This window comes from Tinamus guttatus, unplaced genomic scaffold, assembly GCF_059628265.1.
Source record: "Tinamus guttatus ecotype Peru unplaced genomic scaffold, ASM5962826v1 Tinamus_guttatus_pri_ptg000033l, whole genome shotgun sequence".
In the NCBI taxonomy this organism is placed as follows: Eukaryota; Metazoa; Chordata; class Aves; order Tinamiformes; family Tinamidae; genus Tinamus; species Tinamus guttatus.
In genome coordinates this window covers 2474125-2494831 of record NW_028288567.1, presented here as the reverse complement: position 1 = coordinate 2494831, position 20707 = coordinate 2474125, and the positions used below count along the sequence as shown (strand labels likewise).

General features: G+C 36.7%; 1 protein-coding gene across 1 annotated transcript in view; it reads right to left on the bottom strand.

Moving 5' to 3' along the window:
* The window catches only part of CENPF (centromere protein F), a 35766-nt gene extending 16307 nt beyond the window's left edge, over window positions 1-19459 (bottom strand). Inside the window, exons 1-9 of the mRNA XM_088531917.1 lie at window positions 19262-19459; window positions 18737-18933; window positions 15116-15231; window positions 13599-13687; window positions 11177-11447; window positions 9487-9689; window positions 6620-6745; window positions 5307-5435; window positions 3248-3370 (exon numbers count right to left, since the gene is read on the bottom strand). Of these exons, the coding sequence (XP_088388043.1) occupies window positions 3248-3370; window positions 5307-5435; window positions 6620-6745; window positions 9487-9689; window positions 11177-11447; window positions 13599-13687; window positions 15116-15231; window positions 18737-18933; window positions 19262-19423 (1416 nt within the window). The 5' untranslated portion in view covers window positions 19424-19459. The remainder of the gene's footprint in view (window positions 1-3247; window positions 3371-5306; window positions 5436-6619; window positions 6746-9486; window positions 9690-11176; window positions 11448-13598; window positions 13688-15115; window positions 15232-18736; window positions 18934-19261) is intronic.
* Window positions 19460-20707: the final 1248 nt, after the last annotated feature.

Genomic DNA, 20707 nt, shown 5'->3' with positions numbered 1-20707 from the left:
TTTTTTTCCAAATAAATAGAGTGTTTTAAAAAAAAGCAACAACATTGCATCTAGAAAGTTAAATAAAAGTTCTTTTAAGGAAACTAATCCTTTTTCTCCAAACTCCCGTGCTGGACGACAGATGGCATGGCAATGGCACAGCCCAACTGGAAACAGGCCGTCAATTATTCATCCGTTTACTACTAGCAGATGGGCAGCAGTTCACAGAAGCCAAGTTCAAGAAAAGGAAAGGTCTGTATGAGAAAAAAATTAAAAGCTTGCTGGCAGGGCAGGCTTGTGTTTGCAACAACATAAATAAATCACCCTGAAAACATGATTAAAATTGTCACTGTCACTAACAGTTACCTTTTCTTCTACTCATAGTCTCCCCTACACATAGTTTCAAAAATCCATTCACTCCACAATGTGCAAGTTTCAAGGAACAAAGTAACCTTGGATTATAACATTTTTTCAAAGAAGTCCAAGTGGCTGAACTTCCCACATTTAAAGCACCATATGCAGATGAAATACACATACATGAGCCTGCTAACCCGAAAATCTGTGATCTACAGACAGAAAAACAATCAAATTTGAGGAATTTAATAGCTGCAAGGTACAAAAGATTCAAAGACCACAAACAAGCAACATTCACCAAAAAGGAACCCATAATTTAGTAAACTAAGCATCTGATAACAACAAGCTACCTGTGCATTTCCAAAGCATGAATAGGATCTCTTTGTTTTAAATCCACAAGAGATTCTGCTTAGTATAATGTTTCACTTAACTTAGGCATTCTATAATTGATCCTTAGAAAATAAAAAATCCAAATCCAGGCAAAACCCAGAACCTTTGTATACAGTTAGTACTGCCATCCACAAAGAAATGTTCAGGGAGCAGACATGGGAGCCATATGTTTATGAGCAGTGTGGGCCCAGAATGAACATTTTTCTGCAAGCAGTGTTGGATTTAGCTGCACCATCAAAATGGATTACCATATAATAAGATGTCAGAATTGCTAAACTACTGACATGTCACCCCTGGAAATCTTAGAAGTCCTTAGACTAAACACATCCAGTATGCCTCAGAAACGTGTCTGCTTTCTGACTTTTTGGAGGACATCGATGTTGGTATACTGTAAGGATTGAAGGCAACACTGAATTAACCACTGGCAAAGCAACTTCTCCAATGGGTAGTTAAACCATTATTAGACTACAATTATTTTCCTTTAGTAAAGGAAGTGTCCAATGTCACTATCATTTTCTATCACTATAAACAAAAGCTACTGTAAACAAAATCTGCAAGACTTCTAAACAATACATGTTGTTTGCAACATATACATATATAACAATGGGGAAGGTGAGCCAGGGTCTAAGCTCTGCTACCATACACTACATTTTATCATGTGTGAGTCATAATATGGAGTGAAAACTGGAATGGCAGCAATCTCTTCAAATATTAGTTTCCTCCAGCTTCATCTTCTTTATAAATTTATTGCTCATGTTCTAACACAACAGCACTGTCACCAGCTGTCCAGCTCTCTGGCCAAGACAAACAAATATGAAGAAAAAAACTGGCCACAATTACAGCTTAGTAAGATGGCAACAATTTTGACAGATAAAACAAAGAAATTAAAGTACTTTCAGCTATTTACAGCAAAAAGGGTATCTCAACTAATCAGACACACTCTGACAGTGAGATCTCAGAAAACTCTAGCAATCAAAACTCACTCTGTAACTTAATTGCCAGAAAGGCATGAGCCCACACTTTTTCATAATATCTTACTCTCTTTACCTGAAAATAGGGAAAATTACATTGCCAATATGCAGAAGCTGGATAAATTACACCTGGCAAGTCACACAAGACAATGTAGAATTTAACAGCTAAAACTTTATATTATATATAAATTGCTAAAAAAAAAAAAAAAAAATAGGGCTTTCCTCCTTTGGATACATTTATAAAAACAAAAATTATCTGGATTAGTCTTATGATTGGAAGGCTTCGATTACATTTATTTGGTACATTAAATGTGCCAAGGACCACTGCTGGCACTGAGGCCAAGTGGCAAAGAGCAGCCCATATCTGTACCATTAAAATCTTCTACCTTTCAAAACAGGTGGCTTTAACCAAACTGCTTGCTGGGAACAGTCCCAGGCTCATGCTAACTCCCAAACTGTGCCTGGGAATTGTTTGAAAGAGTGCTAGTCAGCTGGGCCAAAGCTCAGCACTGTTCTAACAGTCTAACAATACAGGCAGTCATGGTAAAATACCTGCAAATGGCCCCAACACTGGAATTTACCCATGTAGACATAGCTACTGAGACTGAAGTTTCATATGCCAAAGTATATGAAAGCTGTATTCTAGCTCTGAATCAAAACTTTTGTGGCCAAATAACATATGTGTTGGCCTATTCAGAACCACTACATTGGTTTAAGTTTGTTCCTGAAATTTTGTAGACAGGCATTGGCAGAAATTATACCATATATAAAGAGTATTGTAAGAAAAAATAAAAAAACCTGTGACATAGCTTCCATACCCAACAAAGCTTATTTCTTTTCTACCTCTGCTCCTAAATAAAGGAAAAATATTCACTGAGAGAGGTTTTTTAGTGACATATCTGTAATGATTTCAAATGCGGCTGATCTGATTGCTACCAAAGCAAAACAAATATAACTGAGAAGACCAAGGATACAAAGTAGAAAAGATTTATCCATGAGTGAATGTGAGGTAGTATATCAGCATCCAAAGACCTCCGATTTTTCTTCATTTTGTGGGAAGCTTTTATAATGGTATATATTTACTACATAATATTTCTTCTTAGAAAAATGCAAAGTTTTCAAAACCTGGATATGGTAAATGTCTGACTAAAAATCTTTGGGTTTGGTAGTGTGCACTGAAAAAGCAGTCAATGGGTCTAGAATTTTCTTTTACAATCAGATAGTACTTACATATTTTTATTTTAGGACTAATAGCTAAAATCTCTAGAAAAAAAAATTCAAGATAAGGCAAGTCCAACATGAACCAGAGCAGTATCAACAGCACGGCTACGATAAATCCTGTGGCAAATTCTGCAAATTGTGGAAGCCGACATGAAGTCAGTGAAAACCTTATTTCATGTGACAACTACAAAAACAGTATATTATTAAGATAGTCCCTAAAAGCGTTTAAAAACAACTCGTGGGTAAAATAGATTATTTGAGTAGGATAGCACTGTTTACAGATTGCCAATACAGGTTATTAATTATACCAGTTAGGCCTCTAAATTGTTTACCTCAAAGCTTCTTGTCAAATCAGTATCCTTAGCCTGGGTTGCTAATAAAGCCTGCTCTGCTCTGCACAGCTTCTGGGTGAGATCACTGGTATCACGTTCCAGGCGTTGTTTCACTGCCATTACCTGTAAGAATATTGAAAATTCACATTTTATTCACAGTCATATATAACTCTCTGTTTTTTAAAATCCTTTTTATGAACTCTACAATGCTATTACAAAATAAAACCAAATAATTGTATCCCATCCTAAACCTAAAATTGCTTTACTGCCATTTAGAAAATAGCTTCTTATTGCCTATGCTCTCTTCTATCTCTGAACAGAAAAGCAGTATCTCTAACAATACCTACATCTTTAGGGTAATGGTCTGAAATTCTGGACTATTGCATCCAACTTTTAGCTACATCACCACACTGATATTTGTAGATTATAGGTGAGATTTTTTTGTTCAGATATGTGAATCTAAAAGTAAAGATCATAACTGTAACCATCACTCCAGTAACTTACTTTTTCAGCCCTGTCTGTCTAGACATATAATGCTACAGATTAGAAAGGAAGGGAATCCCATCAGTAAACTGAAATACATAGATATATGTATATATCTCTCTGTAGTCCGATGTCATTAAGTAACAGATTAGGCTCCTTGTAGGAAAAACAAGTCAACACCTGTTTTTTATACAAAATCAGTTTCTTCAAGTGAGCATAGGCAAAAGAACATGCATACAAAGAAACCTTCACTGGAACCACTTGATTGAATGTGTTCATACAGCTAAATTGTGGAAACAAAACAAGCCTAGAAGAGAGCAGTTTTAGAAATTCTATTTTATATTTCAGTACAGACTCAGTATTCCTAATCATTACAATAGAAAGCAACTTCTCAATAAAAAATGCTGTGTAGAGAAACAATGCTTTAATTGGAAAAATGGTTACAGAGCACTCTGATGTGGCTAATTACACAGCTTGTTTTCAGGTTCTTCCACCACGTGTTTACTTTTCTTCTTTTATCAAACTACACAATTTAATACTTTCATACTAACATTCCCCTGTTAAGGGGACTTCTTAATACAATGTTCAAAACATTGTTGAGCTATTTATGAATACAATTAGCTTGTGCTGCTTCATAACAGCTCTCATTTTTTGAGGCTTTATCACCTTCCTTTTCTTTTCTGGTCATCTTCTCTTTAGGCTTGTGCTGCTTTGCAGCTTCTCCCAGAACATGGTTGATGCAACTAATCTGATCTAATGGGCAGCTGCTGCCAAGATAGCAGACAACTTCCCTCATACACATGTCCTCCAATATATAATCCCTGATGATCTTCTGATTTTGTGGAAAGCCAGTTCAGGCGGTTAGACTGATGGAAAATTCTCGCGTCTGTGCATATATAATACTGTGTGCCTATATAAATATATACATATATTTCTACATCAGCTCTTTTACCAGCTCCCTGCAGGGTCATGTGAGTGGTAGTGCTGCTACAGAGGAAGGAAGCGGAGTGCATGGCCGCAGGCTGTGCAATGAGGCTGTCCTTCCCATGGGCAGCTATTTGGCAGGGCAGCTTAGCTCTGCCCTCAAACTGCACCTCTGCTGGCAGAGCCAGCTCTGCTGTAAGGATATGGAGATGGGCCTTCTTCCTTCACTCCTCGAGGTATCATCTTCAAGGGCTGTCTGTGAAAGACGCTTTCTACCTTCCAAGCAGACCAGTCCTTACTAGGTGACCTTCCACTTGGCTTCCAGCCTCTGCGGCCTTTCTGTATAAAGTATCAACTATAGCTACTCCCCACTTTTCTCCAACACATTTTAGTTATACTGTTCTTCATGTTGTATATTTCCTCCCCTCTGGGAAGTGGACTAGTCCCAACACTTTTACACCCTGTAATTCACATTTGAATACATAGTAATTCAGTGAGAAATGGCAAAAAATGCAGTAATACAAACAGTACAAAACATTACTCTAAGTCCCCTCATTGATTTCACATAAAGCAGTTGATTATTAAGTTAAGACAGTGCTGATCAGACCATTAAGTCACAAATGTCGGAAGGATTTTAACACAAAAAGCCTACTTTGTCCAATTCTGCCCGCAGCGCGCCGAACTCATTTTTGGCTTGCTGAAGCTCCTGGGTCAGTTTGCTCTTCATCTGATTGCACTGCTGATCCAGTGTTTGTAAAGAACGTTGTTGACAGGATAGTTCCTAGAAAATGATGGTATGTTAGAACAGAAATGACCATCTAACTGCAATAATTATTTATTTTGGTTACTGTAGCTATAACAAATCATATTCATTAGCTAATACTGACTGTCCAGAGAAACCTCTCCTGTATAATTAAGTTTAAAACAACAGTCATGCACAGTGCAAATTTGATGAGGGTAAGAATGGTTCTAACCCAATTTATGTCATCTGCTTAAAAACCTCCATCATAGAAACATTCACAGAACGGGAAAAAACATATAAAGCAAGAAAGTAATAAAATTAACATTTTTCAGCTCAAGAATAATCTTCCATATATGAATTATACAGAAAAAAAAATAACAAATTCATCTCTTCTTTGCTGTTCCATACCACCATTTCCAGACATAGGTTGATTTTTTTCAAGAAAACAAAACAAACAGAAAACCAGAAATTTCTTAAAATAATAATGCAGCATGGGACTGAGCAATAAGAATAACTAAAATGGCATTCATGAAATCTTGATTTAAAAAACAAATCAACAAACAAAAAAAACCCCCAAAACTCCACACGAAGCACATCTGCAATCTGTACATGTATGTGGATCTTACAAGATGCCATATAAACATACCAGCTGCACTTGGCAATGCTCAAGAGGTTTGTTCCTATGTCTTCTTCCAAAGCATTCCAATAGTTATTTCTAAAATGTAGGGACTGATCCTACCTTCTAAGTTATATCTTACACAGCAGTTAAAAACCACAGGGACTTTATTATTACTATTTTTATTTTTTTGAAACGAGTCCTCAGGATGGAAAAAACAAACAAAAAAAAACCCACACTTTATATATTCAAAAATTAGCTATCCACTTCAAGGATGGTAGTGGAGGCCCTTTCGACTATTAGCGCACACACACACAGTTCCCGAGTGAAGACCAGTATCTAAGATATCTGGAATGACCTGTCTTTCAAAGGAGCACGTCTCTCCACAGACTAAGGCAGCATTCTAAGTAACTAGCTTTTGACTGACACCTACATTTTGAATGTCTGAAATAAGGTAAGATGAATCCCACCTTCTGATTTTCAAGTTTGTATGGACAATTTAAACAGCAGGGCAAACTCCCAGCCAACCCCCAAATAAACAAAACACACACACACCAAAAACAAACAAAAAAAACACATAAAAAGCCCCAAGTTATTCTTGCCTTACCTCTTGGTATTCCTTTTCCTTTGTTTTTATTTTCTGTTCTAAAGAGCAACGAGTACTTTCAGCATTTTGTCTTTGACAATTCAGTTCTTCTGACATTTTTTTCACCTTTTGCTCCATCATTTTGACCTAAAATAATTTAGTTATCAGTCACAAGTGTTAAAAATGCAAGTCTTGTTTTGTTTATATTTGTATGCTTTCATATAAAAAGCACTGATTTTTTACAGTTGCTTTGGCATTCAAATAACCTACACCATAACTTTGCCTGGCAACACATAAATTCTTAGTCATAGAAGGTAATAAACACATACTTGCTTATCATTTTAATATTAATCATCTTTATAAAGTGGGTGTCTTTGATGATGTCAGTTTGAGGACAAAGGCAGCAATTTCTTAAAGACCGTACTATATATAACTGTTGTGCCCCAGATTTACTTGATCTGCTTGACAGTCTACAGAAATGTACTGTGTTTGACACCAAAACTAAATTATATTTTCACTACCTCGGCTTGGTAAGAATTAAATAATGTCCCCTAATTGCTAAACAACTAAATATTTAGACTTGGACTGTAACTGCATATTACATGGAATTTCACAGAGATTCAACTCACTGTTTCTGATAAGAAGGGAAAAAAAAGAAAAAAGCTATCTTAGTCTTCTTGAACAACAACATGGGAGTATAGGGGAATATTTTTTATTTAATTTTTAATTAAAAATATAAGTAGCCTTGGTTCTGGTTTAACCTCTATGTTGAAAGGACATCAGTGTGTTATCTAATTCATTTTATTAAATTAGCATTAGGCTAACTAGGAGAGTGAAGCCATGTCCAATTAATTACAGGAAAATAAAAATGTAATTTTGTTCCAAAAAAATCAATCACCAAATGCAAAGTATTCCCTATAAAGCTACAAAATACATAAGAAATAAAAATTATATTTTCCAGAGAGTGAGAAAAACTGGTCAAGGGTGAACAAGACTATATTTTTTTCTTGGCAACAAAGGCCAAGAAGCTTGTGAGCTTAATGGAATAATGAAATATATGCCTAGGTAATAAGAAAGTAAGAAGTGGGTAGTAGTGATGAGTATGTAGCAGATGACAGGATTTTTGAGGTCCTACAAGATCACGTGGAAAATTATTTCCATTTGGAAGGGTAGCGAATCTGCAAATGTGATATTTAACACAGAGGAAATGCTGTGCTCATGGGTCCCTGATCATGCCACTGACACAGGAAGAAGTGCAGAAGGGAGGCTGCAAAATTAGATTTAGACTGCTAGGTAGAAAAATAAAGTCCAGAAACTCAACGCAGTTCAATACACAAGGATTGAGGGGTAGGGCAAAGGAAAAATCAAATAGGAAGGGGTATCTTTGAGATGTTAGGAGCGAAGGAACTTTCTGGGACAAGATCATGCTCTGCTGTACCTTGAGGGTAGACTGCATTTTAATTTAAATGGAGACAGTCACTCCTACGTGTCCTTGTCTTTCCCTATTTATATTCCTAACTATACAATCTTGCCCCTTCCTTGCCCTGGATTTGAAGCCCATTTGACTCCCCAGTAAAGCAATACAGCTCTCAAACCAGTAGACAATTAACCCTGTAAAATTAAGCAAATGATATTCAGTGGATTTAAGAAGTGGAATCAGGCCAAGAAATCAGATAAACGAAAAGAAACAGACGTTTTCAGAACAAGTGAGCTTGTAACCCGGGTCAGCTGCCTTTCCAACAAACTCACCATGATACGAGTGCCTTTACAGCACAATTTTACCTTACTCCCAGCCATCACCTCTCTAAAGCAGCAGACACAGCCAAGGCCAAATGTTCCTGTCCCTCCCCAAAGGCACGCTGATTAACCAGCACCGTGCAAAAGGGTATTTTTAAATGACCAATACCAAACTTTTAGGAAATAGCAGTTTTCCAATACATGTAGGGAGCAGGTAGAAACTTGCTGTCAAAGACAGAAACTTGCTTCTCCTTGAAAAGGGTATACACAGAAATACGTTTTTTCCTTTCTTGTAGATAACTAAAAGTAAATAAAGAGCAACATGGTAATGTGAAGATGATGAAGGGATCATTAGTTCTGTGTTCAATTTGCAAGTTGTAAAATACTGTGAAAAGAGGACTTTGGAAAGGTATTGCAATTGGACTAATTAGGAAAAAAATATTAATAGTAATGTCACACATTTCAACACAGTGATTATGAACACTGTCAATCTCTTTCTAATTGCATACTTGCAGGCAAAAATCTGATTCATTTCACACGCATGTGTATATATATGTACACACACCCACACCCTTTTGCCTTTTATTCCTTATTAGACAGTTTATCTATGTATGCAAACTACTTGGAACTAGGTCATGAAACCCCATTAAACTACACAAATTCTTCATCTTTAATAGCATTTTCAATTAGATTTTTGTTTTATTTTTACAGAAGCAATTTAATATCCAAAGGCTATCTCCATGTAATACTGCAGTTTAGGAAACAGATACTAATTTTCAGCACAGGTTACACAGCAGAATCTATCTAAGGTCAGAATTTGCCACCAGATGTCATTGTTGCTCTATGCAACTTTATCAGAAAATATTTTTTAGAATTCTAGTAAATCTTGCCTGAGGGCCAGACCTGGAAGGTGAAAAATACTTACTCAGAGGTAGTAAGAACCTTCCAGAAAATGGGCAACTGCTTAGAAGTATCTTCATTTATGCAAGTAGTATCCAAGTACTATACGCTTATCAAACCTCAGTCCTTAGGAAATGCTCAATAAACTTATCCAAGTACCTTGTTTTTTATTACAATGGCTGAAAATGATGCACATTGTATTAGGAATGAATTGTAACAAAAGCCAGAAGATGCCTAATGCAATATTTTACCTGTGCAGTAGCTTGGTCAAGTCGTGTTGTCAGTCTAGTGGTTTCATCTTTGTTTTTGTTCAGAATGTTATCCTTCTCTATTAATTCCAACCTCATTCTATCCAGCTGGAGCTGAATCTCTTGATGTTTATTCATATGGGTTTTCTTCTCTTTTTCGAGAACTTGCAGGTGTTGTTCTAGGTCTTTAACTTTGGAATTTAGCTCTGAATATTAAAAACAGTTAAGATCAAAGTAATTTCAGATATTGAAAGGTATTTCTTGCAAGGTATTTCTTCCAGGTGCTGAAACTTCATTTTAATATATTTAGTATGTTAGATAAGAATACAAGCCTCTGACAAATGCAGATACATTGTAAATTGTTCATCAAGAACAAACCAACATTTTTAATTTTCTCCTCTCCCACTATTACTATCTCAAGGGCTGAAATTATCAAGACTGAAATATAGTTGACTCTAAATCAGTCAGATTCACTTTGTGGTATCTCTGAATTAAGTTTTGCTGTATTCTAACACAAATGCTGCAAAGACAATTTGTTCCTGGGAATTTATAAAAAAATGGGGTTTTATGAAAATATGCAAAAACATTAAAAAATGTATATAATGACTGACTTAAAGTACTAAAGGCATCTACAAACATATACTTGGAGCAAAAGTGAGCCTCTGCTTGGAGGAGGCTTTGCAGCTATTGGCTATGTGGTGTTTCCACAGTATTTTACTTTAACCTCTTTCCTGCCCCTAAAGCGGTATAAAGACAAAACAGAACCAAGGGATGTTGTCATGATATACCCCAGTAACAATTTGCTTTCCAAACTCGCAACAAAATTTTACAGAGGAAAGCAGTAGCCATTCTGCAGGAGTGTTATCAAGAATTGATATTATCTGATAATCGTTTTTATATATATAAAAAAATTCACTGGTGCTGAATTTATGTGGCTATGTACAAACTACAAAGGTGTAAGTCAGTCTTCTAATTTGAAAATTTGGCTTAGGCTTAAATCTTACATGTAGGGTGTACAGGAACTAGTAAAACAATCCTACAAGAAACAATTGGTGAAAAAGCTCGTCCAATGCAAGGTTTAATTTGCATTGATGAGCCATTTTTTCCTCATTTGATTATCCAATTTAGGGTAAAAATATTTCTGGATGTTAATGTGCATGAAATAAGATATTTCACTTAATCGCTTTATTTTAATACATCATCCTTACTGCAGCATCAGTGAGACTGAAGTGAGCTTCGATCAAGTAATATTTAACATATATTTCTCAGCTATAAACCTCAAGAGTCATACAAAATTAAGAAAAAAATATAGTAAAATTTAACAGTGAGATGTAATGAAATCTTGAAGATTTTTAATGCATTTTTGAGGGAACAGTTCTATGAACAATGGAATTAATGAAGCCTGTTTCCCTAAAATTTATTTATATGATGACCAGTTATCCCACCCTAAAAATGTGACCTCCCCCTTTCTACCTTTCATACATTTCAAACGATAGTAGAGTCTCCAAGTACTGGCTGGTCACTGATAATACACACACCAGCAGCCAGCTGGGCTCGCTGCCAAAGGAAACAGAATACTTTCTCTTTTCCTCACTAAGGCACCTATTTTGACACCTCTTTTCTGTCCAGACACAAGTTTCCATTAAATTATTTAGGAGATTGCCCTAGAGTTTTAAGGAAATATTTAAGATACCTTGATTCTGTGCTCTTAGCTGGTTGATGAGTGAAGAATTGTTACAATTCTCAGCAAAACTGTTGTTGAGCTCTTTCGTCTCTGATAACATATTAGAATTTGTTTCTTTTTCCCATGGAAAACAGGATGTTGCAGAACTTTTCCTTACAGGGGTTTCTAGATTTCTAGATGGTGTCTTTTCTTGTTGCCATGAAAACACAGATGAGGAAGCCTGATGCCGAGCGATCTCCCTGTGACTCAAATTGCTTTGAGGATAAGACTGATTAATTTTCTGTGACCAAGAAAAAAAAAAAAAAAAAAAAGAGAGTGTCTATCTTTCCACAGCTCTGTGTCTGACAAATAACAAAATAATCTATTAATAAGTTGAAAATATGTCATGTGCCCAATTCACTTTTTTATGGCAATACACATCATTCATCAGTGAAATTTACTGATTCATACCATCGCTTTTTGTGTTCCGTAAATTAACTAACATTAATCTAAACCTAGGCATCCAAGAATTAGTGAAGCTAAGTTTATCCGCAATGGTCAGAATCTCAAAGACAAGAGCCTTCATCTGTTTCTTTTTACTCAGATTTTTGTCTGTTTTGAAACTACTCCTATCACTTACTCCCGCTATCCTCCTTCTACAGTTTTAAAAGGCCATGTCTAAGGCCATTCCTGACACATGCAAACTGCAAGAGACACACAAAGCCTTAAGTCCTGAAGGTTCCTTTTTATTCTTATACTTGACATCCAAAGGCCTATCATCAAAATCATTTAAACTTAGGAAAAAAACAAAAGACAAACCAAAAAAACTCTAAAGCCCTAGACCAGGTAGTACTGAGCCTGTCTTCTCAGCCTAAGGTGACAATTTGCTGTCATGTAGGAATGGCTGTGCATTCAAAAAAATGAGTGCCCTATTGCATTTTATAGGCAGGGGAAAATATTATTTCTAAAATAACACTAGTTCTTAATTCTTGTCCTAAAAATTTCTTCTTGACCATTGCTGAACATGAAACTGAGATTTTCAGAGAAATAGACACAATAATTCCAGAATTGCTTTCTGGAATAGTTCCAGCAAATTATAATCCCAGCAACGCATACTAAACACATCCAGGCTCCAATTTTCCAGTTTTTTTACTTCACACTTTTTGACACTAAATTTTATTTACCATCTTACTGTCCTATTGCAATTGTTCAATATTGTGCAATCCTGCACAGTGTACAACCATGTCTTTCAGGTCATTGAACAGCACAGATCCTTACACGACTGCAGTGATTAAGTTCCTAACTTTAAAATCTGAATATTTATTTCTATCCATAATCTTTACTTTTCAGTTACCGAGAAGAACTCTCCCTATCAAAAGAGTTTAGGTTTCTATGAGCTTTTTGGAAACCCACTGACATTATATTGTCTGAATCACACTTAGTCATATGTTCTCTGACTCCCTAAAAACAAGAAGTCTGAAATGTGGGGCATGGTGCCTACTTAGGAATAACAATTGCTGGTTCTTTTTTTCCTCAGTATACCATATCTATACATGTATCAGCAAATGTATTTATTTTGGTTTCTACCTATTTGCCCAATAGAAAAAGAGTCTTACTAAACCACAGTTCCAGCAAACAGCACTTTAAGCCTTTCTAAAAACTGGTGTAACACTTGCCACCTAGTGCCAAGAGGAGACTGAAATAAGTTACACATCATAGTGATTCAGCAATGCCACATTGAAGTACCTTAAAAATTTCTGGATAAATATTATCTATATCTAGTGATTTATTATAACTCATTTTATGAAGCTATTTTAATACTTCTGACTTTTCAAATTTGAGGCTGTGCCAGAGATTCAGCCCCCATAAAGAAAGGTTCTTTTATAGAAAATTGTTAAGGCTTTTGAATGGTAAATACCAAGTAAAAAATTGATTTAATCTTTTCTTCTACAGCCTTAGTTTCTTGTGGGCTCTTTTCACAGTTTAGTCATCTACTGGTCTCTGAGGTTCTCTAATAATGTTCCTACTCCTGATGCATTTGAAAAGTGTACTGGTTTTTATTTGATTGGGAAGTTTATTTGTCATCTTTTCAATTATATTTTATCATCCTTTTACATTTAGTTTCTCAAGACTGACATTCTGCTCTACTGTCCTTCCTTGGACAAGATTTCCAGCTTTTGGAAGATGGGTTTTCATTCTTAATGTCTTTCTTTACTTTGCTATTCAATTAGGCTGTCTTTTTTTGGATTCTCTATGATTATTATTGAACAGTAGCATACACTGATTAATTCTCTTTTAATTATAATTTAAGTAACGTAACATATATTTTACTAAGTATCTCTAGAAATTTGCATGGTAAATTCTGAACATCCTTCTCCCTTTTCCAAATTTGGTCAATGTTCCCTTTTTTGGCCATCTCGCACACCATTTAAAAAAGAAAAAAAATTCTAACCTGCTGGATGATTCTCAGTTCTGCTTCTAGCTTTTTTCTTTCTTCTACCTCTTTATTGTATTTTTCTTCTAATTCTTCAAACTTAGCATCTACAAAACAAACAAACAAAAAACAAAACAAAAGAACACACACATTTTATAATAAACTAGCTTAGTACGTAGGTAAACTTTTCTAGACTATTCTTCCTCACATAAAGATAGAAGGGATAAAAATGAAGAAGGAAAAGACAAGTAAATGAATTATCAGTAATTTAGGGACTCAAGTAAACGGATGAGAAATCTGAAACTTAATTTTAACAGTTGTATTTTCAGTCTAATATCAAGAAACTAAATCCAGAGTTTGTATATTTTAAAAATAAGCAATATACATACATATAATATGCATACATTCACATGTATATAAAATATTTTCTCACTAGTAGCTATTTAGCATTAAATATAAATATGTCTAAGAATCTTCAAAAAAAAAAAAAAAGACTGAGACTTTGTTTGAGTTCTTTTCAAATGCAATAGAAACTCGACAAGAACTCATTTAGGATTCTGATGTAATTTTAAGAGGAACGTACTCTAAAAAGGACTTTGACTACTTGTTCTTGAAACAATTTCCTTTTCTTTGTGTATAATAAAACAACCCTAAATAATTCGAAAGGTAGAATGTTTTGTACCATCTGAAGTCAGTTAATCTACCTTTTAATGAAAAAAATTCAGCAACAATACTATTTGATATAGTTATTTTCATCAAATAATTATTGCAAGAGTAGCACACTTAGAAATTCTGAATTCTTGACATATTCACATTGAAATAAAAAGGAGTGCAATAAAATTCCTTGGATTTCCCATTAGAGTAAGTTTAGATAGCAAAACATATAGAATATTTAATCACATCAAGGAAATAACAGCTTGCTCAATATCGAACCTTATGAAAGTTCTTCAGTGCAGACAGTATAAGGAAGTTACAGAATAGTTCTTCAGTTACAGAATTTTTCTTTCCCTTTGCTAGTTCATTCAAACATTGCAAATCTGTTTAATATCCATATACAGAAGAGATGCTACAAAGTAGCTAGACAGGCTTTGCTGCAATTTTGTAGACTAGTATGCAGAATGATAGTCTAATCCAAAAACAATCTCTTAGAAAAAGAACACAAACTATCTACTGAACTAAAGCACTTGTATGTGAAAACAGCAGGATATTTACTTTTCCTTGTGTGAAAACAGAAACTGACACTTGCAACAGGCATTTTATTTTAAAAAGTTGTTATTATCTGTTGATTAATATTCCTATTATTACTCCGTGTCCATTAATGTAGTGTGGAAAAGATGAAATGCTTGTCATAAATGTTAAAATTTTGCTAATAATTTTTAAACTCTGGACACACGGTGTTTTGAACCAGGCACTGATAATAAAATACATAGAAATTAGGCAACAGAGAAAGAGTAATGTACAAAATTCCCCTACCATCTTTCAAGAAAACTGACATTTCAGTTAACTCTGTGCTAGGTGAAGAAAAATGAATTTACCTTTATGACTTTGAATTGGTGTAAAAGGAGCAGTAAAACTCTTCTGTGGGGTACCACTGAATGATAAGTCTCCTGCAATCAGTGTTTGCTGACTTTTCTCAAGCTCACTTTTGTACCTGTTATAGGAAAGAAGTAATGTCAGGAATTAGTTATGGAAACTAAGAGTTAATTATCTGTGTTAAGAACCTGAACCACACCACTACAAAAATTCTAAGAACAAGATTTAAGGATTAATTATGAATTAGACCTTCTAACCTGCAGGACATCAAAACATTTCCACAGTTAATTTTTAGTTATTATAATACTGAAAAATGAATAAAGATAAATTGATAATATTAATGTATTTAATCAGTTCCATAGGACTCAAAACTAAATAATCTTGTAGAAGAACACTTAGAACAGTATGAGATCTTACCGTATGAATTCATACTCCAATTAAATACACTGAATTTAGTGTACAAAGTGCTAAAAGCTACTTTTTCAAAAAGTGCCTTTTGTAGAAACCTTACCACATGTTATTAGAGCTGATACTGCGCCTTGTGAAAAACAGGGGTCGGTCTTCCATGGAAATAGAAGAGCACACCATCTAGCCAGCAGATTTTTCTCATATACCATTTACGACACTACTACCAAAACCACCGCAGTCCACACTGCTATATGGCTAGAAGAGCTATTCCATGGAGTTGCATGTTAATCCAAGGAAGCCACATAAGTTGTCTGAAGATTAGACATTAACTGTGGTCGATGGCAGGGTTGCTTTTGTTCCTGCCAAACGAGCACCTGCTGCCAGGGCTATCAGACTGAAGCCCACTGTCAGCGACTGCACAATTTTCCATCCCTTTCTCCCTTTTACAGATCAAAACCCATGAAAACATCTCTTACACTGAATTGCTAATTGCTATAAAATGGTAGATAATTAGTTTTCATTGTAAAACCAAAATGGAGCAAAATGTAAAAGCAAAGTGATTGTCAGTTGTTATGTGCAACTTGCTTCTGACAATCTTTGGTATGGGAAACTATGCAAGGTTATACAAAGAAAAGAAGAAAATTCAGTAAACCAGACTTCCCGCACAGCTTTAGGATTGATAAACATGTAGCCATAGTCTCTTTGACCCAGCCTTTAGAGTAGAAATAGGAAAGGTCATTATTTGAACTCTGTTGAGTCATATCCATATTATTACACGGATACTTCATTAATGGATCTCATCAATTTCTTGCACAAAGTTGGTGTTTCTAAATATCTTAAGCTTATGTGTTGATGTTAAGAATCTTTTCAACACAGCCAAATACCTGCTCTTATCACGATTCTCAGAAACCCAACTGTCATCATAGTGAGAATGAATGGAAGGGAAGAGGGGAAGGAAGACTACAAGACAGCGCACACAAGAGAGCTCCCCTCTTTATTTGCTTCCCTTACTATGTATACAAGGTATAGCTCCCACAGTGTAAGGAAGGTGGATACATTTAAAACAAACCAACCAAACTACAACAACGAAAAACAACCAGCCAAAAAAACACAAACAAACAAAAAGATACCTAGGACATACCTCTCGAATTACTAGCATAAGAGTTAATTGCAAGGGCAGGAAAGAACTTTATTGAAACTTGGTTTCAGTAGCATTTTAAGGCAAATCCTCTGATAGATGTCTCCAATGTGGAAGTTATTTTATTGTATGAATTTCATTCTACATCTATGAAGAGCACACAGACTGTTATTAGTGTTGTAACACCAGGGCACAGAATGACACCTCACCTTTAAAGGTGAATTTAAATATATCATACATCAAGAAACAGCAACCAAAAGAATATGAGAACAGTTGCATAGACCACACATCACATACAAAGTAATGTTTTATAGAAATCAAAATATTTTACTTCCTCTTCAACTTTTGTCCACTAGAAAATTTCATCAAGAGCAGCTGAAGTAGAGGGGAGCAGAAGCATCCTATTCTTATCAGTATCTCTATGTCATTATTCAAGGAGCAGGAAGACCTGTCAGGAAAGTTTAATTTTTTTATGTTACCCCATCACTTCTTTATCTAAAGCAACTGGATACAGTAAATTCAGTCACAGGACTATTTCTCTTGGCCTCTTCATCTCCCATTCTAATAAATGTTCACACCTCCTTCTTCCAGTTGCCACATTGCTTTGGCAACCTTGATCTTAAAGATTGAATTCTCTGTGCACTTTTCTTTTGATTCTAAGTACTTTGCACATCAATAAGGCTCCCAAAGATGTATTCTTCTGAGGTCATCTTTAATCAAGAGAGTATTTTTTCTCCCCCCAAAGGAAGATAGGGAAATCATGGCAGGCAGAAAGGAATGTGTCAAAGACTTCCATATTCAGGAATGATGCTATTAAAAGGCGGTAGCCCAGTCAGTTCTGAGGGAAAAGAGCAAAGAAACTGTTATCCTGCATGGTCTCTCTAAAAGAAAATAAAGATCTAGTACAGCAACTAAAAAGGTCGCATATAAAAAGAGAGCCACACCTGTTTAAGATAGTCAGTCTGTGATGACTTGGGCATCAGCTGAATCTCAAAATGATAGCCAAGCAAATCTTCTTGGAGGCTAAGGCTGCTAAGGGAAGCAGTCACACAGCCAAATCATCTTCCAAGATGAAGCAGACCTTGCCCTGATGTCTTGTCTCATTGACCCTTTCAGGCAACATCCAGGGAACTAATGTGCAAACAGCACCACCATACAGGTCAGAAGTGCTTCATCACTCCTAACATCAACTTGCACTAACAGAGAAAAGGATTTTTTTTTCCCTTCTGGGTTTTCTTTCCTTTCAAGAGGAGGCAGAATTTCTATAATGAGGATGGTGATACATTGCAAGAAACACCAAAGTGGATGTATTGGTGCCTAAACTATTTAGTCTCTTGGCACTAAGGTGCTCTGGTAATTTCAGTTTTGACTTGATCAATGTGATCCTACCTGTATTTATCATTCATTGATACAGTAAGAATGTATTTTATTTACATCTTATACTAACTCCTGGATCAAGCAGCAGTGTCAGACGCATATTCCTCAACTGTAACAACCATGGAGTCGACCAAAAGGCTGACTCAGCAATAATGTCAAGTCATTCCTGAAAGGGCATTAGTGCCTTCGCTACATCTTGCAATACACAAAGGCACATTCTATGTCTTGTTGATAGTAAAGTATACACGGATGGCACCTTATGTGATACTGTAAGAGAGAAAGATACACTAAAAGAAAATTTTGTTAAAACTAGAAGTTTTACTGGCAGAAATTCTCACTCTACTTAAAACCAGACCCTACTAAGGCAAATGAATAAAAGTTCTGACTTAAAGGTCTATTTTTCAATTATGGCAAAATATCTCAATTTTTGGTAGGAATAACTGGATCCCCTTTCAAATAACACTGTAAAATTTCCCCAAATCAAACAGGAGCTATCAGGAGCTACCATGTTTACTATTACATGGGTTTTATGTGTAAGACCACGTATGCATATATGTATCTAAAAGGAGGACAGGGTTTTGGTACTTGCCACAGAAATTGTGAGAAATGCAGAAAGAAGAAAAACTAAAAACAAAAATATAAGACGAGCAAAATATGAGAAAAAACTGTGAGTTAGAAACATACAGGTACAACTTCTCACCTTTTAAGTTCTTGTTCTAGTCTTTCAATTTGTTTCTTGCTTGAATTCAACTGCCCTGACTGAAAGTTGACTTGAGATTCTTTTACTTGAAGATCGTGTGAAATTTTCTGCTTTGCTTTCTCAAGACTATCACACAATTCCATCAAGCTCTGATTCTCTCGTTTTAGTGTTGCACCTTCGTTTTTTTCATTTTCAACCTAGATGAAACATAGACGATTTTGGAAATGTCTTTAGTCCTCTTGGACTCTATGAGTTACTTTTTAAAAATAACACAGAGAAAGTTTAGTTATTATTCTTTTCTACCCTGCATTTTAAAAGCCTAATAGCACTGAACATCTCAGATGCACATAAAATTGTTTAAGTGTCCTTGGGTGTGAAAAATTATGACATGTAATAGAAATACTAACCGCTTATCAGGACAGTCAGTGAAGGGAAGCAAAACAAACAAACAACAGCAAATGTTTTGCAATAGTATTTTGATTTAGGTAATGGCATTCAAACAGGCCACGGCACTACATACAATACCTTCTGTTTCTGCTTTTGCAAAGCTGCCTCTAAAGACTCTAACTGGAATTGTCTTTGTTGTCGCTCCTTTTTAAGCTTGTCTACTTGACTTTCAAGCTCTTGAATCTTCTGAAGGACTCTAGTAGAGAGGCCTTCCTTCCACTCTTCCACAGCCCAGCTCATAGTGACTGTTTTATTCTTTAATACAAAACAGGTAGCATTAAGCCTGAAATACAAAGACAAATAGAAATCTGAAAATAAGACTCTTAAGACATGGAATAAGCTTCCCTTCTAAATATATTGCCTTTAAAGCTTAATAGCAACTAGAATAGAATATCTCAACCTTGAATTGGAAGGGTCTTGATCCAAGTACTAACTTTTTATATAAGGTCCTATTTTGACATTCTTCTTCCTCAATCTCCTAGAATAGAATCTCTTCTATTTTGATGCTCATACTGGAGAAATTCGTTAACACCATTACACTGTAAGGCTACACAGTCATCTTGTTTGTATGATGCCTACCTTGAAGCCTTGCTGCCTTACAGAAGTTAAAGTTTTCTTTACAAAAGCTTTTGCAAATGACACTGTCGAGTCAGACAGAGCACTTCTCAGCAGTATTCTGGCAGAGACAGAAAAAAAAAAAGAAAAAAAAAAAGGCGTTTAGGTTTTTAAACACGAGCTACACACGCCTGCGAGATCGACCCTTTGCAGCGGCCCCACGCCGCGAAGAAGCAGTGGCGGATTATCCTTCTTGAAACGACAAAATAGGAATAGTTGATTACAAAAAAGCTCAGTCGCGGAAGGCGGAGTCCCCCACGCCCGGTGCGCTGCAGCGCGGCACAAACCTCGCCACGGAACGGTCACTGCCCCGGCACGAGCCCCGCACGCGGGGCCGCAGGCACCTCCAGCCGGTAACGAGCGGCGGCGGCTGCGGAGGAGCCGCCCGCTCTGCACTCACCGCCGCCCAGCGCCGCTTACGAGCAGCAGCCGCCGCGCGTCCGTTGCCGCGCGCCCGTTGCCTCGCACACAAACAGCGGCGCGCGCGCCCATTGGCCGCCGCACGCCACGCGCGTCTCGCCGCCCGACCAATGAGCGCGCTTCGCCGCGCCAGCCGCCTCTGCCATTGGTCTGTTCGGAAACATTCAAACTCCATTGGCCGGCGGCGCTGCGCGTGCGAGCGGAGGCGGCTCCCCATTGGCCCCGGGCTGCGGCGGCCGTTGGGAGGGCACGGGAGGGAGGGGCTGGCCGGGCGCCGCCCGCCGCCCGCCGCCGCGGGAGCTGAGCCCGGGCGTGGCCGCCCTTGCCCGGCCCGTAACGATGCCCGAGCCCCCGTGGATGCGGCCCGTGTCCCTGCCGGGTCTTCCGGCGGGCTGCACGGCGGGGAGGAGAAAGGAGGAGTTGCCCAGGGGTATTCTCTTAAAAGCCAATTTACTGGGGAAAAAATAACTACGGAAGTGTTACCAAATG